The sequence below is a fragment of the Arctopsyche grandis genome, chromosome 7 (assembly GCF_051622035.1).
Source record: "Arctopsyche grandis isolate Sample6627 chromosome 7, ASM5162203v2, whole genome shotgun sequence".
NCBI classification, from domain to species: Eukaryota; Metazoa; Arthropoda; class Insecta; order Trichoptera; family Hydropsychidae; genus Arctopsyche; species Arctopsyche grandis.
In genome coordinates, this window is record NC_135361.1 from 9,306,475 (window position 1) to 9,328,463 (window position 21,989).

Consider the following 21,989-nt stretch of genomic DNA (forward strand, 5'->3'; position numbering starts at 1 on the left):
TCATGAAAAAAAGGTTCATCATAAAAAGGAACAAAGCACGGCCAACAATGAACAATGAACAAAGAATGGCTCAAATTTGGTCCGCTCTTTACTCAGGAATCCCCATTTAACTAGCTGCAGCTCGAGTTTGCACGGAACAAGGCCAGTTGGGCTTACCTTCCACCTTCCTCAAAACAACACAACCACATGATAACTTCGCCTTGCGAAAAAACGAGGGAAACACCGGATTTCGCACGTCGCGTATGTAAACAACCAAAACAAGGTGCAATGCTATGACAATAACGTCCAAAATTGTCTTTTTTTGGTGTTGAGAATTTGCATTAAATATGAACGCATAAAAATATACCCGATTTTATAGCAAAAGGTACCGAATACTGACTGAACACATACTATCTTATTTTTTTAAACCATAATGACGACTTGGAACTACTCTGTAATGTCACTGTGCCAAAATTGTAATAAACAAATAAATCTAATATATAATTTCGAAAGAGGCTTTGTATGTTTGTTTGGTTCGTAAAATCCGTGACGCCATCGAACAAACGAATATTCAAATAAAATAAAACTATTCAAATAAATTTAATAAAATGTTTACTATTAGATTAGCGGTTTATATTACAAATACCGAGCGAAGCCGGGTAAAACAACTAGTAAATAATAAAATAATTTTGATTTTGATTTTTAAATGCTTTTTATTATTAATAAATTATGTTCACAATACATCTTATATCTATTTTAATAGCTACTGATCTACTTTATAACTAATAATTTAATTTTGTAAGTAATCATAGTACTGTATTATTCTAATGTTAATGTACAGCACAATTGGAAAAAGAGCTCAAAAGCCTATTTACAATTCTTATAAAATAATTTCGAACGTAATGGTTGAGTCGTATATTGAAGGAAGTATAAATGAACCCTTTTCCGAATGTTTATTTTTTATATTTTATTAACGAGGAAGCCTTTAAAAATAAAATTCGGATCGAATTGATTAATACATCGCACGCCAGCTCGTCGGCAACATTCGATTACTCTCTGCTAACAGATATAAGGCTTGCGTGATACTCTTTATATTATAATTGAGTACAATATATGTTTTCTTATAAGGGGGTTTATTGGTTTTATTGTACATATATATATATATACATATACCCTTACAAAACAGTTTCCGTGATCGAATCGCCAATATTCGATGTTTAATTACTGCAAGCACTGTTATTTCAACTGGTCGTGTGCATATTTGGATCAGATTCGTAACCAGTATATACATATGTATATATCTCTATAAGTAATATTATTTACAGCATACATTACGTGTTTTGTATCGATAAATCTCTAGGCGAGAAGTTACCGTATAACTGTACGTGTCCTTTAGATATATAAAGCACAACTAATAAGCTACCTGCTATGAATTTTATTACCTTTCTATAATGGTATTTTTAAATTATTTTAATCATCTCGAAACCTGTTAAATTAACATCGTGCTTATTTTATAATACTCTGTGAATTTTCAAACAGTTAAAAATACACTTGTGTCAATTGGGTCTCTCTTTTTTTCATTCTGAACAACACTTGCATTAGGAAATGCACATTTCGACACAAGTTTCTATTATACTATCAAGTCAACAATATTATTCCGTTTTTTTAATCTTTTACGATTCATACGTATTCGTGCAAGCTAAATTAGTCGCTGTATCTTGTTTGCAATATTAAATCTTGCAGATTAAATAGGTTGTTATATTATGTTTGCTTTTACATAATTGTTCGACCGCCTTTTGCAAATTTGTATAGACTTTTCTTGCTCTGTTTAAAAACTACCAATAATTTATTTTGTAAGATAAAAATTACTACGCAGATTAGAAATGATGAGCGTATTGTTGAGTTTGTAGATGAAATAGTTAAAAAAGATATGTGTGTTAATTAAATAACCGTTATCAGGACACACGCTGTACAAATGAGAAGATTTCGTGGTGCATTGCACTCGACCAGGTGACAGGCATCTGAAAAATTGAATAAACATTGCATTATGTTTTGTTTTTTTCTGAAAACTATGCTGTAATAATATTGAAATGCTTGTTTCAAAATTTCGTTAATTTTTTAAAAAATAATATTGATTCGTATTGCATTGCCGCAATACTACTTAATATTGTGCTTGAACTACGTGTGTCTTTTTTATCTCAAATTTTCTCCAAGGGAATTAAAATGTGTCAGGCGCATAAAAAATGACGTTGTAAAGTTATGAAATTCCACATGTATAATGTAGTCATCGTATTACATTCGGATTGTATTCAATTTGATATCTTGTATGTTCATCAAAAACGACTGTGTCTATTTCGCACTTCACTTGTAACAAACAAATGGTTTCGAAGATCTATCGTCTTACGTGTATTATATAATACCGTGCTTGGAAAATGATCTTCGAAGGCTCTTTCTACGGTAAATAAATAAAAATTGATAATCACAGTATTTATTATATTTCAAAACGATGACTGTTTATAGCGTAGCGTTTGTCGGAGCTTAGAAACCTAGCAATTAACTCATAGATGGCTGCCTGTATCCAAGTGTCTTAATCGACTGTACCTTTTCGTGGATGTTGTATCATCAATTGAGAAACGGAATTATTTAACTAAGCGTGCGTTTCAATGGAGAATAAATTGTCGAATACGTTTGGCTTCATTGCCGTGAAAAATTTACAATTAACCCAAGTTTATTAAAGTCATTTGTCGAAAAAGAAAGTTCGAACGGTTCGACTCGTTGCGCCAACCGACGACCAGCTGTCGTTGTTCCAAGGGAATTATTAATTCCTCTAAACTTTTTAATCATATCTCCGGTTATAGAACGTAAACAATAACAATGTTATCACTACAAATATAATACTCGTTTAAAATAGCACTCGACGTAGCATTTACAGTGTCAAAAGATCACTTTCATAGAACTGAGTCACAACTTTTCCTTTCTGTCTGTTTAGAAAATTTACATTCAAATGAACGATCGGACGACCAACTTCAGTAGAACCTGTTTCATACTAAAAATGTATCGGATCGCTTCACCCAAACTTAAAATACAATGGAAAAACCTATGAAGTTTTATTTGAGTAAATAAAATTTTAGGTGAAAACAGTTCTGAGATGAGCTAATTTTCAAAAGAAATATGGTTATTCATACAGTCACTCTTCGTATTGACCTATTTGAAATTCGTTGAGATGAAGTCTTAATACGCTAATGTACGAGACGTAACCTGAAACCATTTATTGTAGCACTCAATTATTAACAGTGTTAATTAACGACATTGAAGATTAACCACTGTGATATGGCAGTTGCCCTAAATAATAAATTCAGCTCGTTAAGTATTTGATTACAAGGAAAATTTTCGGAATTAATAAATACTCAGCTTTGAAGTTCGCTTATGAGTAATATTGCTTCAAATTTAAACAGGACGTGGACAATCCTATGGCCTCCTAAAACCATACTGACAGGTCTAGACTTCGTAATGTCCCATTATTGAGACCATAATATAGTAATGTTGGAATTTTTCAAGGAGGTTTAAAAAGTTTAAACATATTACAAAATTTTAATTCTTGAATTTTTTTTAAACTTTTATTTAAACACGTGGTTTTAAACTTTCATTTCATTGATTTCATTGTTGAAACGTTTCCTCATCAAATTGACAAAATCATTCTACCCACTATGTACAAATGTATGTCACTAATATTTGAATATATTCTCAAAAAATTATAATATACAATTCCATAGGTGTCGTTCAGGAGCAACCCGTAATAATAATTATAATAACTTTTTAATCCCGATGATAGGGAGAATAGTGCAATCCCCTTCGTCTATATAAATTATATAAATTTACATACATAGATATTTAATACAAATGAACGAAAAAATAAATAAATATATAATAATACATATGTGTACTAATCGAGCGCGCCAACGAATATCAACGGCCATTGTGCCTAGGTTTCGTCGATTATGAGAAAGCCTTCGATACAGTTAGTCATAATGCAGTACTTAACGCTCTACAAACACAGGGAGTGCCGGAACCCTATGTGGGACTGTTAGCTGCAATATATAAGAATGCCACAGCTTCGGTTAAAATTTTTTCAGGTACAGATAGATTTAGCATAGGAAAAGGAGTAAGACAAGAAGATACAATCTCGCCCAAGTTATTCAATGCGGTGCTTAAGGGAGTTTTCAGGAACTTGGATTGAGATACAGCCGGAGTAAGCATCAATGGTCGCTTCTTGAGTCACCTTCGGTTCGCAGACGATATAGTTTTAGTAGCTCGTGATTCAGCGGACCTACTTATCAGACTAACACAGCTGGACAGGGAAAGTAGAAAAGTAGGATTAAAGATTAACGTAAATAAGACTAAACTAATGTTCAATAGTTATTGCATGCCTGATAGCATCCCCTTAGATGATAAACCAGTAGAAGTAGTAAATAATTATTTATATTTAGGTCAAATAATTGACATGTCTGGTAGTAAAGATGAAGAGATGAAGAGACGTATGAAATTAGGATGGAGTGCATTTGGACGGATGAATGCTTTTTTTAAATAAAAAATGCCACTCTGCCTGAAGAAAAAGATCTTTGATCAATGCGTTTTGCCAGTGATGACGTATGGATGTGAAACTTGGACACTGAACGCCAAGATGCTAAATAAAATCCAATGCACTCAAATAAGTATGGAACGCTGTTTGCTTGGCATAACGAGGAAAGACAGAAAGCGGAACACGTGGGTGAGGAGTATGACAAGGGTAGTGGACAAAGTGGATAGAGTGAAGAGATTGAAATGGCAATGGGCGGGTCACGTAGCTAGGAGGATGGACGAAAGGTGGACAAAAGTAGTGCTTGAATGGTACCCGAGAGAAGGAAAAATAGTAAAAGGAAGACCGCAAGGAAGATGGGTGAATGAAATTAGGAAGATGTGCAGAGTGAGATGGATGAGTGTTGCGCAAAACAGAGACGAGTGGAAGCGTGTTGGAGAGGCCTTCATCCAGCAGTGGATGGCGAATGGCTGTAAATGATGATGATGATGTGTACATATAATAATAATAATAAATAAATATATAATAATACATATGTTTACATATAATAATAATAATAAATAAATAATAATAATACATATGTTTACATATAATAATAATAATAAATAAATAATAATAATAATAACAATTAATTAATCAATTTAAAGTAAATTTATGGCGTTATGCGAAGTAGCTCCATCCACCGAACATACAGAGATAAGCGGAAATGAGAAGACGCGGCAGTAAGAAAATAATTTGACTGTAAAAATATACGATGACGTAGGGAGGCCGCTCTCTTCCTAAGAATGGCCTCAAAGTTAGGCACGTGTGCTTCTACAAACATCTGTGACGCGGTGCAACCCTTTGGTAGCCCGAAGAGAGCACGGTACCGGTTGTTGTATTGTACTTTTAGGGTGAAAACACACTCAGTAGTTTGGGACGTTACGTCCTTCTTTTTTTGCTTTAGCTTCCCGTTGTGATTATAAACATTGAGTTTTCCCCAAACTGAATTCGGGTGTACTTTCACGTGTAGAATTCATATGTTTGGAAGGTCAACCGACAATTTTTTACATTTCTTCAAACGTGGGATTCACCGATATCAATCACTGTCAAGCAAGGATGAATACAAGAATAAAATATCGCCGTAAACACTCCAGAGGGTGATTTTTGAAGCTGTGTACCATGTAAATGGGTTAGGGGTGCTGCGTTTATTTCGCATGTTTAAAAGTATCTATAAAAAAAAGCACGTTCCACTTAGTGTGTTCGCTCTTAGGGCGAAATAAGCCAGCGGCGAATGTGGCACGTGAATTTTTTTAGATAGTTTTAAACATATAGAAAAAATGTGACGTTCATGGCACGCGTACATGGGATAATCCTTTCAAAACGACACATTCGACCTATGTCGTTGAAATTGTATGGTAGTATTTATCCTTACTTGACAGTGATCTATACCAAAACGACTCTTTGGACCATTTTCGGTAAAATTGTATCCTTGCTTGACAGTGATCGATAACGTTGTATCCCATATTCGTTATCGATCACTGTCAAGCAAGGATACAATTTTACCGAAAATGGTCCAAAGGGTCGTTTTGTTGTAGATCACTGTCAAGCAAGGATAAATACTACCATACAATTTCAACGACATACATACATAGGTCGAATTTATCGTTTTGAAAGGACTATCCCATGAACGCCACATTTTTTTCTATATACTTAAAACTATCTAAAAATAAAGTAAAAACCACGTGCCACATTCACCACTGTCTGATTTCGCCCTTATTCTCATCATTGCTTGTATTTCGTCCATAGTTATCCACTATTGAGTAGAGGTAGGATAGTCACAGTGCTATCCATTGTAAATCCTTTGTAAAAAAGGTTCGGCAAACCTTTGACAATGCATTTACAACCTTTGAACAATACGCGGCACCTTCTGGGTCCGGTGACTACTATTGAGGCTAGTACAAAAGGGTAAACAAGTGGTAATGGTATCATGGAAAAAATATTTGAAATAAAATATAAAACGAGAAGGCATAGGAGGTCGTCACGTGTAACGTTTGTCAAAAGAGACGAAAATATACCATGATCGTTGTATGGAAAGATTGCAAGTACATACATATGTATGTGCTACCGGTTGAGAATCTACTGCTGAATCAAATGCTGGGCATAGTTGAAGACCACTGTCTTAAAGGATCATATGTGTACTTCGGCGAGAAGATTTGAAAGCATAGGAATTTGACACTATGACGAATTGCGGTCAACAACCGTTTCGGGTTCATTGTAGAATGCACAATACGAGTGCATACAAAATAAATATATGCAAACGCGAGTCGGGCATCGTTGAAACCCAAGTGGCTCATTTATAGTTTAATTGGGTTGCATTGCGGTCTTTGCGGCATTATTGTGCACCGAGTGCATTCCGTTTTTATGCAACTGTTGCCATCCATCATACAATTAGCCCAGTGTGATCATGCAGTCATAAATATTTTCGGACACAGTAGATGTGTGGTATCTACTTGTATGTGATTTTCAGTTATTTTACGACGTGCATCGGCTCAATGTCGCATAATTTACTTAATGGAGTAGCGCTACTTATGTATGATCACAAACGCTTTTCGGCTCTAATGGATTCTAAACATTATTAGGTGTTGAACGCCATGCTCAGATGTGCTTGTGTAATTATTACGATAATCTTTCTCTCCCTCTCTCTCTCTGTGTGTAGTACGTAAGTAGTGAATATGATTGTGAAATTTTTAACGTGTGAGAGCTTTAAGCTGCACTTGATAACGTAATCTTTGAGCAAAGTGGATTCTGATAGTTGAAATTGTAAGATTTACGTTCTCATGCTACACGTCAGTACACGGAGGTTGTATGATTTAACTTATAATTAAAGTCTTATTTTTACTTTGACTGTTAATTATAATAATGCATTTAGTTATGTGGATCGTAAACTTTGTAAGTATTGCTTCAACTCCGACTCTTTCTTACACTTTGACTCCGAATCCGACTCTATGTACATATGTATGTAGGTCCTGCTAGGCTACAACTAGGGATTGCATTACTGATTTACCGATTTACTGAAAATTTACTTGAAAATGATTTCATCGCGAATTAAGTATACAGGCATATTATTGCATTGTAAATCGATGAAGATGGCGTATTATGGATTGGGTAGTCTGGAATTTGTTTATATTCAGTAATGACAATTTTTTAAAACTCATTATATCTCTTTTGTTATATGTAGGTATTGAAGTTTTGTACAGTGGCAACATAAATAGTAACTCATTGTAATAAGTAGGAGCCTTAGGAGTAGCTAGCCTTTTGTTAGTTTGACAGTTCTCTTGTAGCACATGTAAAAGTGGCTACAATGATGTATGCTTAAGAGTGGCACCACAGACAAACCAAGTCGTAATAAATGCAATCAGAAGGTTGTTTCAGTTATGATTATTAATTTTTACGGTTGGACTTTCTGTATTTATATGACAGTATTCATCTGATATTTATTTTTAATTATTTACGGTTCAATCTAGCCTAACAATTTTAGAAAAAGTATCCATATACAGTTATATAATCCAATTTTTTTAAATGATTTACCATTTACTGGTAAATTAAATTTGACAGTAAATTGCAATCACTAATTACGACTATTTCTAACTTCACTCTAACTCAAGCTTTCATTAAAACATTGACTCAAATTCTACCTACGATAATGAATACAACTATGACACTGACTCTACTTCTAACGTGACTCCAGCTAGTTATGACTATGACTGTGACTATGACTCCTATTCTTATTGGGATCTTTCATATAAAGATGTTGAAATTCCAAATAATACTCAGTACTGATGATCAAAGCGTCTCATAAATAAAACAATGTTGATACTTCCAATAACTACTATCTACATTTTTTGGGAAAAACAGATGTATTTTTTTCGTTCTGAGAAAATTACAGTAATTAAATAGAAAATAGTATAAGATTAGTATGATCTGAATAATGTATCTCACTTTCAATTAAAATATCATAATCTTCTTGTAGATCAAAATCGTTAAACGATTCTAAAGATAGCCATACAATACGAAGAAAGAAGAAAGTATTTAACGCGTTAACACTTTCCAACCGTTATTACGACAATGTTAATTATTGAATCGTGATTTTGAACGTCGTAAATTTCACGTAATAGATTTTAAATAGCATACGCCCATATTATGTGTATATATGTACATATACAATAAATACTATCAATCGAATCAACATTAGAGCTGAAATATTTGTATTCATTCCTAACTCGAATTGACGATGTGCAGTTGCGACTTAATTGATTCCATTGCTTTCAAGGTGTTCGCTTAAATTTCCAAAATTACCAAACCGAATTGTCCTTTACGCGTCTCAGCTAAACTTTAGCTCAGTTTCCTAATTGATTCAAATTGCCTATTTGGCACGCGTTTGCGGAAAAAAGAATTTCGCAAATTGTTGTTTACGAAGGACTCCTATATCGAAAACTTCCTTTTTCCCGTATCTTGCAGTGTAAATTCATCCGCGTTTATTATAAGGTCGGAAAAATCGTCGTTGTTTCTTCGACACTTAAGCGCCACTTTTGCGAGAAAAGTCGTCGGAAATTTTCTCGGGAATTGCTCATTTTCTTTATGGCCGGCAATAGTCATTCATAGAAAAAGCTTGCAGACGCACGTTGACCTTAAATGTCTATGAAATTTTACGCCAGTTTCGTTAAATTACCCGTGGAAAATTAGACCCAATTTAAGATCCTACATATGTATGTACATACATACAAGACACATAAAAATCATTAAACGACTTTTTTTACTTCACAAATTACTCCACTGTACTTTTGATTATAGATATTTAATATTTAATTTATTTATCAAACTTTTCAATGGCCTAGGTATTCTTCATTTTATTATATAGCATTTTTTTATGTATGAAGTAAAATATCTTAGGCAATACTGTATAGTACTACTTTACCATGTACTTGAAAATAAACTATGTGATTTATAAGGAAATCAACTATGTAAGTAAATACATAGTTGATTATCCTTATTAAAGAGAACATACAAATATAGGCTTTGTAATAAATGCTTTATTACAAAGCCTCTTTGATAACCATATGTTTCGTTATAGATGTATAGAATAGCTTAACTGGACATGTTAATAGTTTCTATGGATATAATTGTTAACTAATGCATTGCATTAAGTAAATTATAATCCATTTCATCATCGTCATTTACAATCATTCGTCATCCACTGCTGAATACAAGCCTCTCCAAACACATATTATCAGTCTCATCACACACATTTATTCCACCCATCTCCCCTGTGGCCTTTCATGCAACCTTTTACATTCTCTCGGGTACAATTCTAGCACTTACTTCATCCATCTATCCTCCGTTCTTCTAGCTACGTGACCCGCCCATTGCCATTTTAAACTTTTTATGACTCTGCACCTTTACTATCTTCATTATATCCCTTGTCATATTTCTCACCCATGTATTATAGCTCACCTCGATATGCCATTCACAAAGCGTTCAATGTTTTTTTTAATACATTGGACTTTATGCAGCATTCTGGCGTTCAATGCCCAAGGTTTGTTTATTTAAGTTAAAGCTAAAAAGTTTTCAATTTATTTTATTAAAAAAGAGTAACTACATATGTATGTACATACGTATGATTTAAAATAGTCATTGCTCCAAATATTTGGATAGCGGCTTAAATTTCAAAAAGTTCAGTCAACATAAATCCGTCAGTTAGTTGTCCCGCGATAAACAGCCACCGCGATGAAATGGTCATGAGATGAAATGGTCATGCGATGAAAAAAATGTGGAATTTTTATTATGTTTCCATTTCGTTTTAAAACATCTTGCTATATTTCGGATAGTGAGTGTTTAAAAAATTAAAATTAATACATAAAAATTCCCTAAAACTAAACGGTATGTAATAAATCATTAGTGCACTCCAAAAAAAATTACTTAAGAGGGCTGGACACCAGCGCCTTGTCCATACAAACGTATTAGACTTCTCCCTTCCTCAATTATGGCACTAAAGAAATTATTTTTTAATATGCTATGGATATCCACCATTGCGTTGCATCTATCGTTTTATTTTTTTGATTAGTTATTTTTTACAAGAGCTAGGAGCCGCCAAACATCAATAAAATCGCCTCTTTTTTACACCCACGAAAAGAGTTCAGCGTGCTTATTTAACGGTCAATTTAAAAAAAAAATACGCACATAGTTGCACAGAAAATATCTTTCTCATACCGATGATGATTTTTTTTTTAAATTGGTCCAGTTTCGGAGGAGAAAATAGGAGAATACGAAACCTCGATTTTGTCAATTTAAAATACGTTTTATCTGGTCGAAGCGCAACTGTCGCATTCACTCAATATATATATTGATATATATTATCGCATTCACTCAATATATGTATATATCGAAGAAAGGAACGGCAACAAAATTAAGGTTTCGGGTGTACAGCCCTCTTAATGTTTAAATAAACAGATTGTAAATATTGCGGAAATTAAAAAAAAAACAATATATGGGAAAACTTATAAAAATAATAACTTATAAGAATAATAATATACATTATATTGGAAAGTGGCGGAAGTCCAATTTTCAGTTCCAAAAACTCTATTTCAGTTAGACTTAATTCACCAATTGTTTTTTCTTCACTTATTTTTAATTCGATTTGTCCAGAATATTGGAGAAGCGGAATAAACGTACTACAGGCCACCAGTATTTTTAAACGCAAAACATTTTACAATGTGTGTAATGTTTTGCTAGATATTTCCCAAAATGAAGAAAAGTGGACTTTCAATAATTATAACGGTTTTTTTTTCAATATTTAATAATGAAAATAGTTTGAAAACACCGTGCAAGTACATAGTAGATTTAATAATTAGATTATCCCGTCAGCAGTCCCACCAAATTGTTAACATTCCTGAGACGTGTCAAACGTCACTTCACACGCCAATTTTACACTAATTTTCGACCCGCCAAATCGTCCCAATTCCACTGCAAAAATTTGGAGCACGTCTTACGATTCCCAAATATAGTGCGGACTCGAACTCGTATGACCCAATTTAGGTACGCTCTCAACTAACCGGAACGAATGACAATCGCTTTCGTCTGCTCACTAATGCATGCAACCGAAATAGTAACCAAGTGTATCAATAATTTAAATATAGAAGGATATCACCTGGTCAGAGAACTCAATGGTGGTACAATGTCGATAGTGTTTAAATTTTATGGCAGGGTATAAAACTCCTCACAATTGCTATTCGACTTTGGATATTTATCTTTGTGTATGTCTGTTATTTTAGTAGCGAGTCCATCTAGATACAAAGTGGCCGCAGGTGTAACATTATTGTGGCATTTGAAGGGAATAAAAAGCGACGATAACTCACAGAGAACGAAAACAGGGCTGTGCTACATTCAAATGTCACTTAAAAGTCCTTTCGGGTTGGATTCTTCAGATCTTTATATCCACGTTGACCCAATTTTTATCAAATCGTAAGCTTTTGTAACATATAAACCATAGACCTCCTTTTGAAAAATGAGATAACATAATAGGTATTATTACATTTTATGCCAGGAAGGCCTTACAGGTAAACCCCAATGCGCCTTCCTGACTTATTACAAACTATACAGCATTTTTATTATACAAGTCGCTGAAAACTCGCAAATTAACGAGACATCTATGAATTGTACATAAATTTTATTGTATATCAAATAGTGGTGACATAGTAGGTAGGAAGGATTTTAGCCAATTTTTAATCGGGAACCGTTTCAACAATGAAATCAGAGAAAATTGGCAAACTCTGATAGGAAACGAGTCACAAATATCCAGGTCTGACCAGCAGCACTACAGATATACTCAGAAAAATACTTTTCAATCGAGGTCAGCTCACGGTATCGAACCCGGTGACCTCTCGGTGCTTAATATCAACGCAATACTGAGCCACGCTGCTGGCTAATTAAAGTGCAACTTTAAAACAAAATTTTGCAATTAAAGTGCAACTTGAAGCTTTTACATTTATCAATTCAAATATTATGTAGCATTGATTTTCTACGTTTAAAAAAACTTTCCAGCAGCCAATATTCCAAAGTAGCCAGCGGCTAATCTTTTAAAGTATCCAGAACTCAATTGTTTATAGAAAAATTCTTTTTTTAATCAATCATGCAAACTCGTCTTTAGAGATCGCTCCAATGCGACGACTGTACTATACAGATCAAGAAATATCAATTATAAATACATAGTTATTATATATTTTACATTAAATACGACATTGTACAGAAAAATTGTAAACATTATGCAAGGCAAATACAATCAACATCCACAGATACATCTATAGACAAATTTGCAGCATTTATAACTACATAACTCTAGTTTTTGCGAGGTAGGACAAGGATGCTAATTTGTAGGAACCGTTTCAATGAAAATCAGATAAATTGGTAAACTCTAGGAAACGATCGATCTAGAGTCACACATCTAAAGTCTGTCCAACAGCAACAAGTGGGAATCAAACCCGTGACCACTTTGTTCAAAATCATTATATGCTAACCACTTGTGTGTGGTGCTGGTTAATGTTATTAGTGTCCTTTAATTCTAATATAAAATATTAGTGAATTAAGAAAAGGAATACGAGAAAGTATAAAAGCTTTTAGTATTACGTTTATATGATATAACAGAGTAACAGAGTAGAAGCTTGTAACGGAGTAGAAGCTTTTTCATGCAATTTTTTTACCATTGAATAAATTAACAGCTTAGCGAATTGCACAAAAGAGCATTGGTTAGCGTATAATGCTAACGGGTGAAAAGTTCACAGGTTTGAGCCCCGATCTAGTGTTGCTGGCCCGACCTTGGAAAAATGTGACTCCAGGTCTATCGTTTCCTGCCAGAGTTTGCCGATTTATCTTATTTCATTGTTGAAACGGTTCCTACGCTCATTTTTCACCATTATTTGAACATAATTTCAAATTTAAAACTATATTATAAATCTATATATAGTACATATGTACAAAGTTAGTCATGGGTGTAAACTTGGGATAATCCCGTCATGAAATCATGGTAAAAATAAATAAATAATAAAATAATTTCACTGTTCTCTAATTGTATTGTTGCGTAGGGGTGCGTTCAGGGATCCAAATGATAGGCCAAAGTCAGTTCACAGGATTTATTCTTCGACTCAGGTCCACACGGAGTCCAGGTAGCCAAGTGTTCCGGTGCGCAGTAGTCCAAACAGCCCCGGCATTCCCCATAAACGCTATTTCCTACAAAATTGGAATACTCCACTTTAAATTGTTCCGGAATTCTTACTTTACGGTATCAAGACTAGCCAATACAGTTGTATCCAATATTTTAAACGTAGATTCAAGTGTTATGAAATTTATATATTCTACAGCTCACACAGATTACCTAAACACAATCTGCTTTAGATCATTGACTTTAGAGAGTCTTTAATTAATATTATGTATTAGATGTATTATGAGCATTTATAAGACTTGTAAATAGGTTTTTGAGCTCTTTTTCCTATTATGCTGTATATTAAAATTAGAATAATATAATACTATGCTTACTAACAAAATTAAATTAAAACTGTGAAATAGAAAATGATCAGTAGATCAGTAGCTATTAAAATAGATATAAGATGTATTGTATTGTTACATATACTATAATAAGAGGTTAGTAAAGATCCGCCGGTTAAGTGCAATCGGATTAAGCCGAGGCGCATCCCTGACACCGTGCGGCCGTTATAATTGGTTTCGAGGATTATCTGCAAACTAAGTGCAAGTAAGCTAGACAATGGCGTAGTAGCGGTACTCGGTCGCATTCCCGTGGAGTTCTCAGAAGTGACCGATACCCTGGTACCGTGGGACCGAATGTCGTGGGAATACATATCCGAGTACGTGACCATAACAATAGGTAAACAAATTAGACGTCGAAGATGTCCTGAGAGATCTACCCCTTATAAGTCGGTACTTAGGCGATATCAAGACATTCTGGACTGAGCACTGCCAGTGTGTGTATCTCCTTAATCATCAATAAATGCTGTGAAACCCTACGCAACAGTATTTTATATAATTTATTAATAATAAAAAGCATATAAATATCAAATATGCTACAGCTCCAGATTCTTCTTCTTCAATTATCTTTGTAATATTAAAGCATAATTATCCAGCAGCTCATATGTGTTAACCAGAAGTATTAATGAACATTAGAATATTTGGATCTTAAATTCATAAATCTTTGAAAGTTCTTCGAAACTCTAGGATTTTCTTGATAAAAATAGTGATAGCCCTAAGTGCAATAATTGAGATGCTATAAGCAACGCATTAGATTGACATCGATCTCTCGTCGACAAAATAATACCTCATTTTTAAAATGCCACAAATTAGCCGCGGCACTTTAAATCATTGGTGAGACATCGATATCCTCGTCTCCAGATGGTGGACGATAGATAGGAAACTAACGGACAGAACCACCCTGTAACTGTGTTAAAACTTCACTCCATTCTCATATTCCACGATGCGTGACGCGTCAGTATTTCGGATTACATTCGGAAATCGTGATGGCCGTATGTTAATCTCCGATCACCGTGTCACTTGATCGGACAGATGGAACGGTGTGAGATATTATGATGACCGACAAAATGTCCCGGAAACTAAAAGAGAAAAAGTCATCAGTGGTAGAATTCAATATACAAAATGTTAGGCGATAGAGCTCTTCTCGTTTCCCGCTAAATGTTGAAAATAACTGAAGAGCATTACAATAATTTCTACTTAACAGCTCCCCAAGAAGAAAAGCTTCTGTGGAGACGGCTTTTAAATTATCGCTTATGTTGTGATCGCCGAATTCGCTCGTGGAAATTTAGACTGTAGCACTCCTTGAATAAGAGAAGATAAGAGCACCGAGGGAATTTATAATTGTAATTTACAAATGCTGATAAGACCTCTCGCAGGTTGTGTTGTAAACATCGTTGAGATTTTATTTATTTTATTTTATTTTATTGTTACAATCAATATACACTCGTCATTACAGATCGCTCCAATGCGACGGGTGTACCATAACGAAATACAGAATACATAAACAATCAGAAATACAGTAATACATATACAATCATAATATATAGCATATAACAATTAATCAGAAACAATAATCATAGAGACATTTATGGATTATTTTTTAGATTTTTTTGTGTAAAATTTTTATACATTTAATAAATACGAAGTTATAGAGATGTCTTTAGAGATATCTATAGATTTCAGATTACTGTGCATAATTATTACAAATTATACACAGACAGATTTTTGTGACAACAGGAAAATGATTTAATACCAATTTTTCAGGAACCGTTTCAGCAAAGATCAGATAAAATTGGCAAACTCTGATATAGAAACGATCGATTTGGAGTCACAAAATCCCCAAATCTAACCAGCAGTTTGATGATTCGAACCTTGGTTCTCAGTGGTGCTAATTATATACGCTGCCATTAAGCCAAACGTTTGGCTTAATTTAAAATGTAAATTCATAGCAATTTTGAAATTGCGTAGATAGTATGATTGAATTATTGGATTCACTTTTTGTTCAACTGAGGAATAGCTGTATGAAAATGCCCCATAAAATTTGTGACTACAGGTAGTAGAAGTTCAAATAATATCAAATTTTCTTAAATAATAACTAAATTATTACGGTGTCCCGGCAAAACCGCGCGGGACAAAATCGATTGGACGAAATCGCGCAAACAAAAGATAGCGCGGCGACAAAATCGCGCAAAGCATACACAAATATAAGCAAGAAAATAAATACAAAAACAAGTAATATAAATATTAAAAACAGGTCTAATTCATAAGAAAAATCCGATACAACACAGTAATGATAACATAAGAATCGTTTATTTATTTTGAAAGTGTGTTTTTGAATTTGTGCTGATCCTTCGATATTATTTTTAATTTAGGACATATTTAATATGTCTATTCTTGTTATTCAAGTTTCAATAAAGTGTGAATAAATTCAAAAGTACACTTTCAAAATTAATAAACGATTCTTATTTTATCATTACCGTGTTCTATCGGATTTTTCTTATACATTAGACCTGTTTTTTTATATTTGTATTACTTGTTTTTATATTTATTTTCTTGTTTATATATGCGTAGCGTGATTTTGTCGCCACGTTGTTTTGATTTGCGCGGTTTCGTATTTTTACTAACCTCCTTTACGTTTCACACGGTCTTCGTTTTTATTTAATACTTGGGAACGGTGGCATATACAAAGGACCCTGTCCAAAGCCCCTGAGCGACATCTATGTTATTAAACTTGTACATATATGAATTTATAGATTATGAATTTTGAAATCATATTCAAATAGTGGTCACATGTGGTTATGATGATTTTTGTCAATTTGATGAGGAACCGTTTTAACAATGAAATCACATACATTGGCAAACTCTGATAGGAAACTTATATATTATATATGTTTATTCTGATAGTGACTTGGATATATTTATATTTTATATATTCTGTTAGTGACTTGAAGTCACAAATATCCAAGTCTGATCAGCGCACTATATAAATACTTGGAATAAATTCTTTTCAATCGAGCTTAACCCAAGGGATCGAACCCGATAACCTCTCGGTGGTTAGCATTAACGCAACCACCAAACTATGCTGCTGGCTACACTTGAGATCATCATTTAAGAAAAAGCTTTAAATTGAATTGAAATCATATTCAACACATATCGTTTGAAGAAAATAATATATTATCATTTGTTGTATAAAAATAAAGATTTTTTAGTAGATTCAAATTATCATAATCTACATACATATTTTATTTTATTTTTACATAAATATATACCAGGAAGGCCTGACAGGTAGACCCCATGAGTCTCCCTAGACAATTAATTACAAATTTTTCAGCATTTTTTTTACATAAATCACTGTATTTCGATAGGCTGAAGAACACGAAATTAACAATTAATTATTTAATCCATTGAGACATCTATCGATTTAGACTTGTACATAAATTTTTACATATTGTACATAATTTAAATATTTGTGACAGCGAGTAGGATGATTTTTGCCAATATGAGGAATCGTTTCAACAATGAAAATCAGATAAATTGACAAACTCTGATAAGAAACGATTGACTTCGATTCCAAAAAATCAGAGTCTAACCAGCAGTATTAAAGATTAGCACGAGATCGAACCCAGTAATCTCTTAGTGCTAAACATAAACGCAACCACCGAGCCATACTGCTGGCTAATATGAATGTATGTAGATGTAATTGCATTGTATTATGCAGTATATTGCATATGTATGTATATCACAAATGAAATGTAAGATATGTTCATATAACTGAAACCTAAAAGTATCTGCTAAAATAAAATGTATAATTTAATATATAAAATTAAAAATTTTTTGTATACTATGTACATACATATATAAATATGTATATAAATATACATGGCACTCGTTCGTTGGCTTGGCGCGTACCCACCAAAGATTTGGATTTGGAAAGGATCCAAATCCTGGGGTTAAGGAATTGCATACAAAATTTTGTGAAAACATTTCATTTTTCACCATGTACTTTTACTATTTCTTTCTCAACTTTTCACCCACCAAACAAAACCAGACAATTCAACACATAATATGATTTGTATTTTAATTGTTTCAGACCAAACGTGTGCCGATCACGAACGAACCGAACCCACTGTTGTCCCGGATGGTCTACTAAGCCACACACCTCACTATGCGTAGTCCGTAAGTATTATACTCAACGTTCACACTATCTTTTCATTACACAATAATATCAAACGCCTTCTTACTATCGTCCATTTAAATTTAGTATTGAAATAAAGTTGTATGTTTGCAGCCGTCTGCTCGAGAAGCTGTGGCGGACCGGGTATTTGCATCCAACCTAATCTGTGTAGGTGTGAAGGCGGCTTTGAGGGACCTTCATGTCAACAGAATGGAATGACGACCTTCCAAAGTTAGCATTTTTATCAAATTGTGACTGTCGTAGTTGAAAATTGACGACGTTGTATTTTGCATCGATTCATCAAGTTCAATATATTCACTTTCAGATAGGAATCGCGGTGGATGTAAAAGGATATGTATGAACGGGGGAACTTGCGTTAATGCAACATGCTCTTGTGCACCTGGTTGGAGTGGAGAATTTTGCACAGAGCGTACGTATTTACATTGCTTAGCTATTCAACTATTTGAAATTGGTTCTATTTGTATATTTATTTTTAGCGATATGTCGAGAGCCATGTTTACACGGAGGTAGGTGTGTAGCTCCGGACAGGTGTGTGTGCTTTCATGGTCGCAGTGGAAAACGATGTGAAATTGGTGCGTTTGAACTGCTTTCTGGTATTTATTTGTGTTTTGATTCAAATTTTAATGAATTTTAACTGTTAGACAGGCGCACTGGACCATGCTATACAGATATCCGTGGTAGTCTTTGTACTAATCAATTGGACGGAGTAGTTTGCACGAAGAATTTGTGTTGTGCGACTGTTGGCAAAGCATGGGGACATCCTTGCGAGCAATGTCCTGATTATCTAGACTGTGAATTAGGATTTTTAAGAAATTTGAGCTCCTTGGAATGCCTAGGTTGGTATAATGTAACAAATTTTCATTCAATGTTCAATATTTTCCAATTTCAACATTTCATATGAATTTTTAGATATTGATGAGTGTGCTGCTATTCCTGGTCTATGTTCCGGTGGAAAGTGTATTAACAGCATCGGATCATTTTCTTGTGAATGCCCTCCGGGACAGTCAAGGAATATAGAAACCAATAACTGTGAAGATACCGATGAATGCGAAGATGAAAATATATGCAAAGTAAATCTAATTACTTTATATGATTTGATTTTTAAATGCTTTTTATTATTACGAAATTATGTTCAAAATACATCTTATATCTATTTTAATAGCTACTGATCTACTGATCATTTTCTATTTTACAATTTAATTTAATTTGGTTAGTAATCATAGTATTATATTATTCTAATGTTAATCTACAGCATAATAGGAAAAATAGCTCAAAAACCTATTTACAATAATTACTTTATTTACACTTCTTGTACTATTCTAAAATAAATTTTAAACGAATGTTATTTTTCAGAATGGAAAATGTGTTAATACTGATGGTGATTATTATTGTCTCTGCAATCCAAACTTTATTCAAAGTCCAGACAAAAAATTCTGCGTTGGTTAGTATTGAAAGCTACACCATTTGTAATTTTTAATTTATGCAATTATTTTATTTGATTCAATCTTTCAGACGGAAGGTTAGGAACTTGTTACACATATCGAACATCTGATGGAGAGTGTAAGAATAATCTTCCGATGAAACTTTCCAATAGAGATTGTTGTTGTGGAAAAAATATGGGCCGAGGATGGGGTGATTATTGTGATCCATGTCCATTACCTGGTGAACGTATGTAAAACCTAACTAATACGATATATTATTATTTTATTAATATATACAATTAAATTAACTTATTTTATGGTTGCAGCTGATCATACAAACCTCTGCTTATGGAGTACTTACTCGAAAGGTAAGAAAACCATAAACACCGGAACCAAAAGTGGTCCAGAAAGTCACCGATCAGATTCAAACGGCAACAGTCATGAAAAAAACGGCTGGAGTGAAAACTATAATGGTTTCGATACTGATACTGATACCTTCCATCCAACTCCCCCAGCTGAATATAGCAAGCATAAAGTTAACGAATGCCTCTTCAGGAAAGATATATGTGGTCTTGGAAAATGTATCGACATTGAAGATGGGTATGTTGATTTGATATTAATTTACAAATGTCCTCGTACAATTTATTTATTTTTAATATATTATTTTCAGTTACGAATGTGAATGTTCGAAAGGTGCCGAATTGGATGATATTGACAACCGGCCCGTGTGTGTCGACATTGATGAATGTGAAAGAGGCTACTGTCGAGGTGGTCAATGTAACAATTTACCGAACAGTTTTGAATGCCTCTGCCCACCTGGATTCGACATATCCAATGATGGAAAACTGTGCACGGATAAGGATGAGTGTTCCCTGTCTGGAATGTGTGCTAACGGAATATGCATTAACATGGATGGAACTTTTAAATGTCAATGCAAAACTGGCTTCAAACTCAGCAGCACGGGAAGAGCTTGCATTGATGTCGATGAGTGCTATGAAAATATGAGGATTTGTCTGAACGGCAGGTGTGAAAATACAGCCGGCTCTTACAAGTGTCATTGTGATAAAGGATTCACCGTATCTGAAGACAACGCTTTCTGTATTGATCTCAACGAGTGTTTAAACACAGGTAAACCTTAAAATAGTGGAAGGATTGTATTTATATGTCAAATTTATGTTCTGCTCTCCGCCACTGTATACATTTATCTTATATATATATGCTTATATATTATCCAGGAATGTGCGATCACGGCAAATGTGTCAACATTGAAGGATCTTTTCAATGTGTTTGCGATTCAGGATATAGAATAGGCCCTGATCGTAAACACTGTATCGACATTGATGAGTGTCTCAGCAATCCTTGTCTGAATGGTAAATGCATAAATTCACAAGGAAGTTTTCGGTGTGAGTGTGTCGCAGGATTTAATATAGGACCTGATGGGAGATCTTGTTTAGGTCAGTTTGACTTTTGCGTTTTTTTATATATATATCTTTATTTTATTTGTTTTTGAATTTTAAAATTAATTGCAGATAATAGAAGAGATCTTTGCTATTCGCAGTATAAAGACGGTGTATGTTTGAATCCGACATCGATAGCTGTTACAAAGTCAAGTTGTTGTTGTTGCACTGTAGTAGCTGGTCATCCTATGGGATGGGGTACCTCTTGTCAAGCTTGTCCTACTGCTGGTACAATTGAATTTGATAACTTGTGCCCTCACGGACCTGGAATGACATTTAACGGAAATGACATCAACGAGTGTACCCAAAATCCTGACATTTGTAAAAATGGTGCTTGCGAAAATTTAATGGGTGGTCATCGATGCATTTGTGATCCTGGCTATCATGTAGATATAACAGGCAAAATTTGCACTGACATTAACGAATGCGAAATGGAAATATCGGTTAGTAATAATACAGTACAATCGGTAAACACTATCTATTAAATACGATCAATTTTATTTTAATTTATAATTTTAGCTATGTGCAGGAGGTCAATGTCGCAACACACCTGGTAGTTTTCAATGCATTTGTCCACCAGGTACTAAATACGATGCTCGAACCCAGATTTGCGAAGATATTAACGAATGCGAGGACTTGGAAAACGAACCGTGTATCAACGGCCATTGTATCAATAATCAAGGATCTTACGAGTGTGATTGTGAACCTGGATTTGTATTAGACAATACAGGAAGAGTGTGCTTAGGTATAAAATATAGAAACGCACACTTGAATCGATGAAATTTTAC

General features: G+C 33.9%; 1 protein-coding gene across 1 annotated transcript in view; it reads left to right on the forward strand.

Annotated features, from left to right (window-relative positions):
- LOC143914050 (fibrillin-3-like) overlaps window positions 1-21,989 on the forward strand; it is a 67,687-nt gene that overhangs the window by 31,695 nt on the left and 14,003 nt on the right. The window contains exons 3-15 of the mRNA XM_077434140.1: window positions 18,219-18,304; window positions 18,417-18,533; window positions 18,628-18,732; window positions 18,800-18,895; window positions 18,965-19,159; window positions 19,233-19,393; window positions 19,677-19,764; window positions 19,836-19,991; window positions 20,071-20,344; window positions 20,415-20,872; window positions 20,980-21,198; window positions 21,274-21,644; window positions 21,721-21,946. Coding sequence (XP_077290266.1) covers window positions 18,219-18,304; window positions 18,417-18,533; window positions 18,628-18,732; window positions 18,800-18,895; window positions 18,965-19,159; window positions 19,233-19,393; window positions 19,677-19,764; window positions 19,836-19,991; window positions 20,071-20,344; window positions 20,415-20,872; window positions 20,980-21,198; window positions 21,274-21,644; window positions 21,721-21,946 — 2,552 coding nt within the window. The remainder of the gene's footprint in view (window positions 1-18,218; window positions 18,305-18,416; window positions 18,534-18,627; window positions 18,733-18,799; window positions 18,896-18,964; window positions 19,160-19,232; window positions 19,394-19,676; window positions 19,765-19,835; window positions 19,992-20,070; window positions 20,345-20,414; window positions 20,873-20,979; window positions 21,199-21,273; window positions 21,645-21,720; window positions 21,947-21,989) is intronic.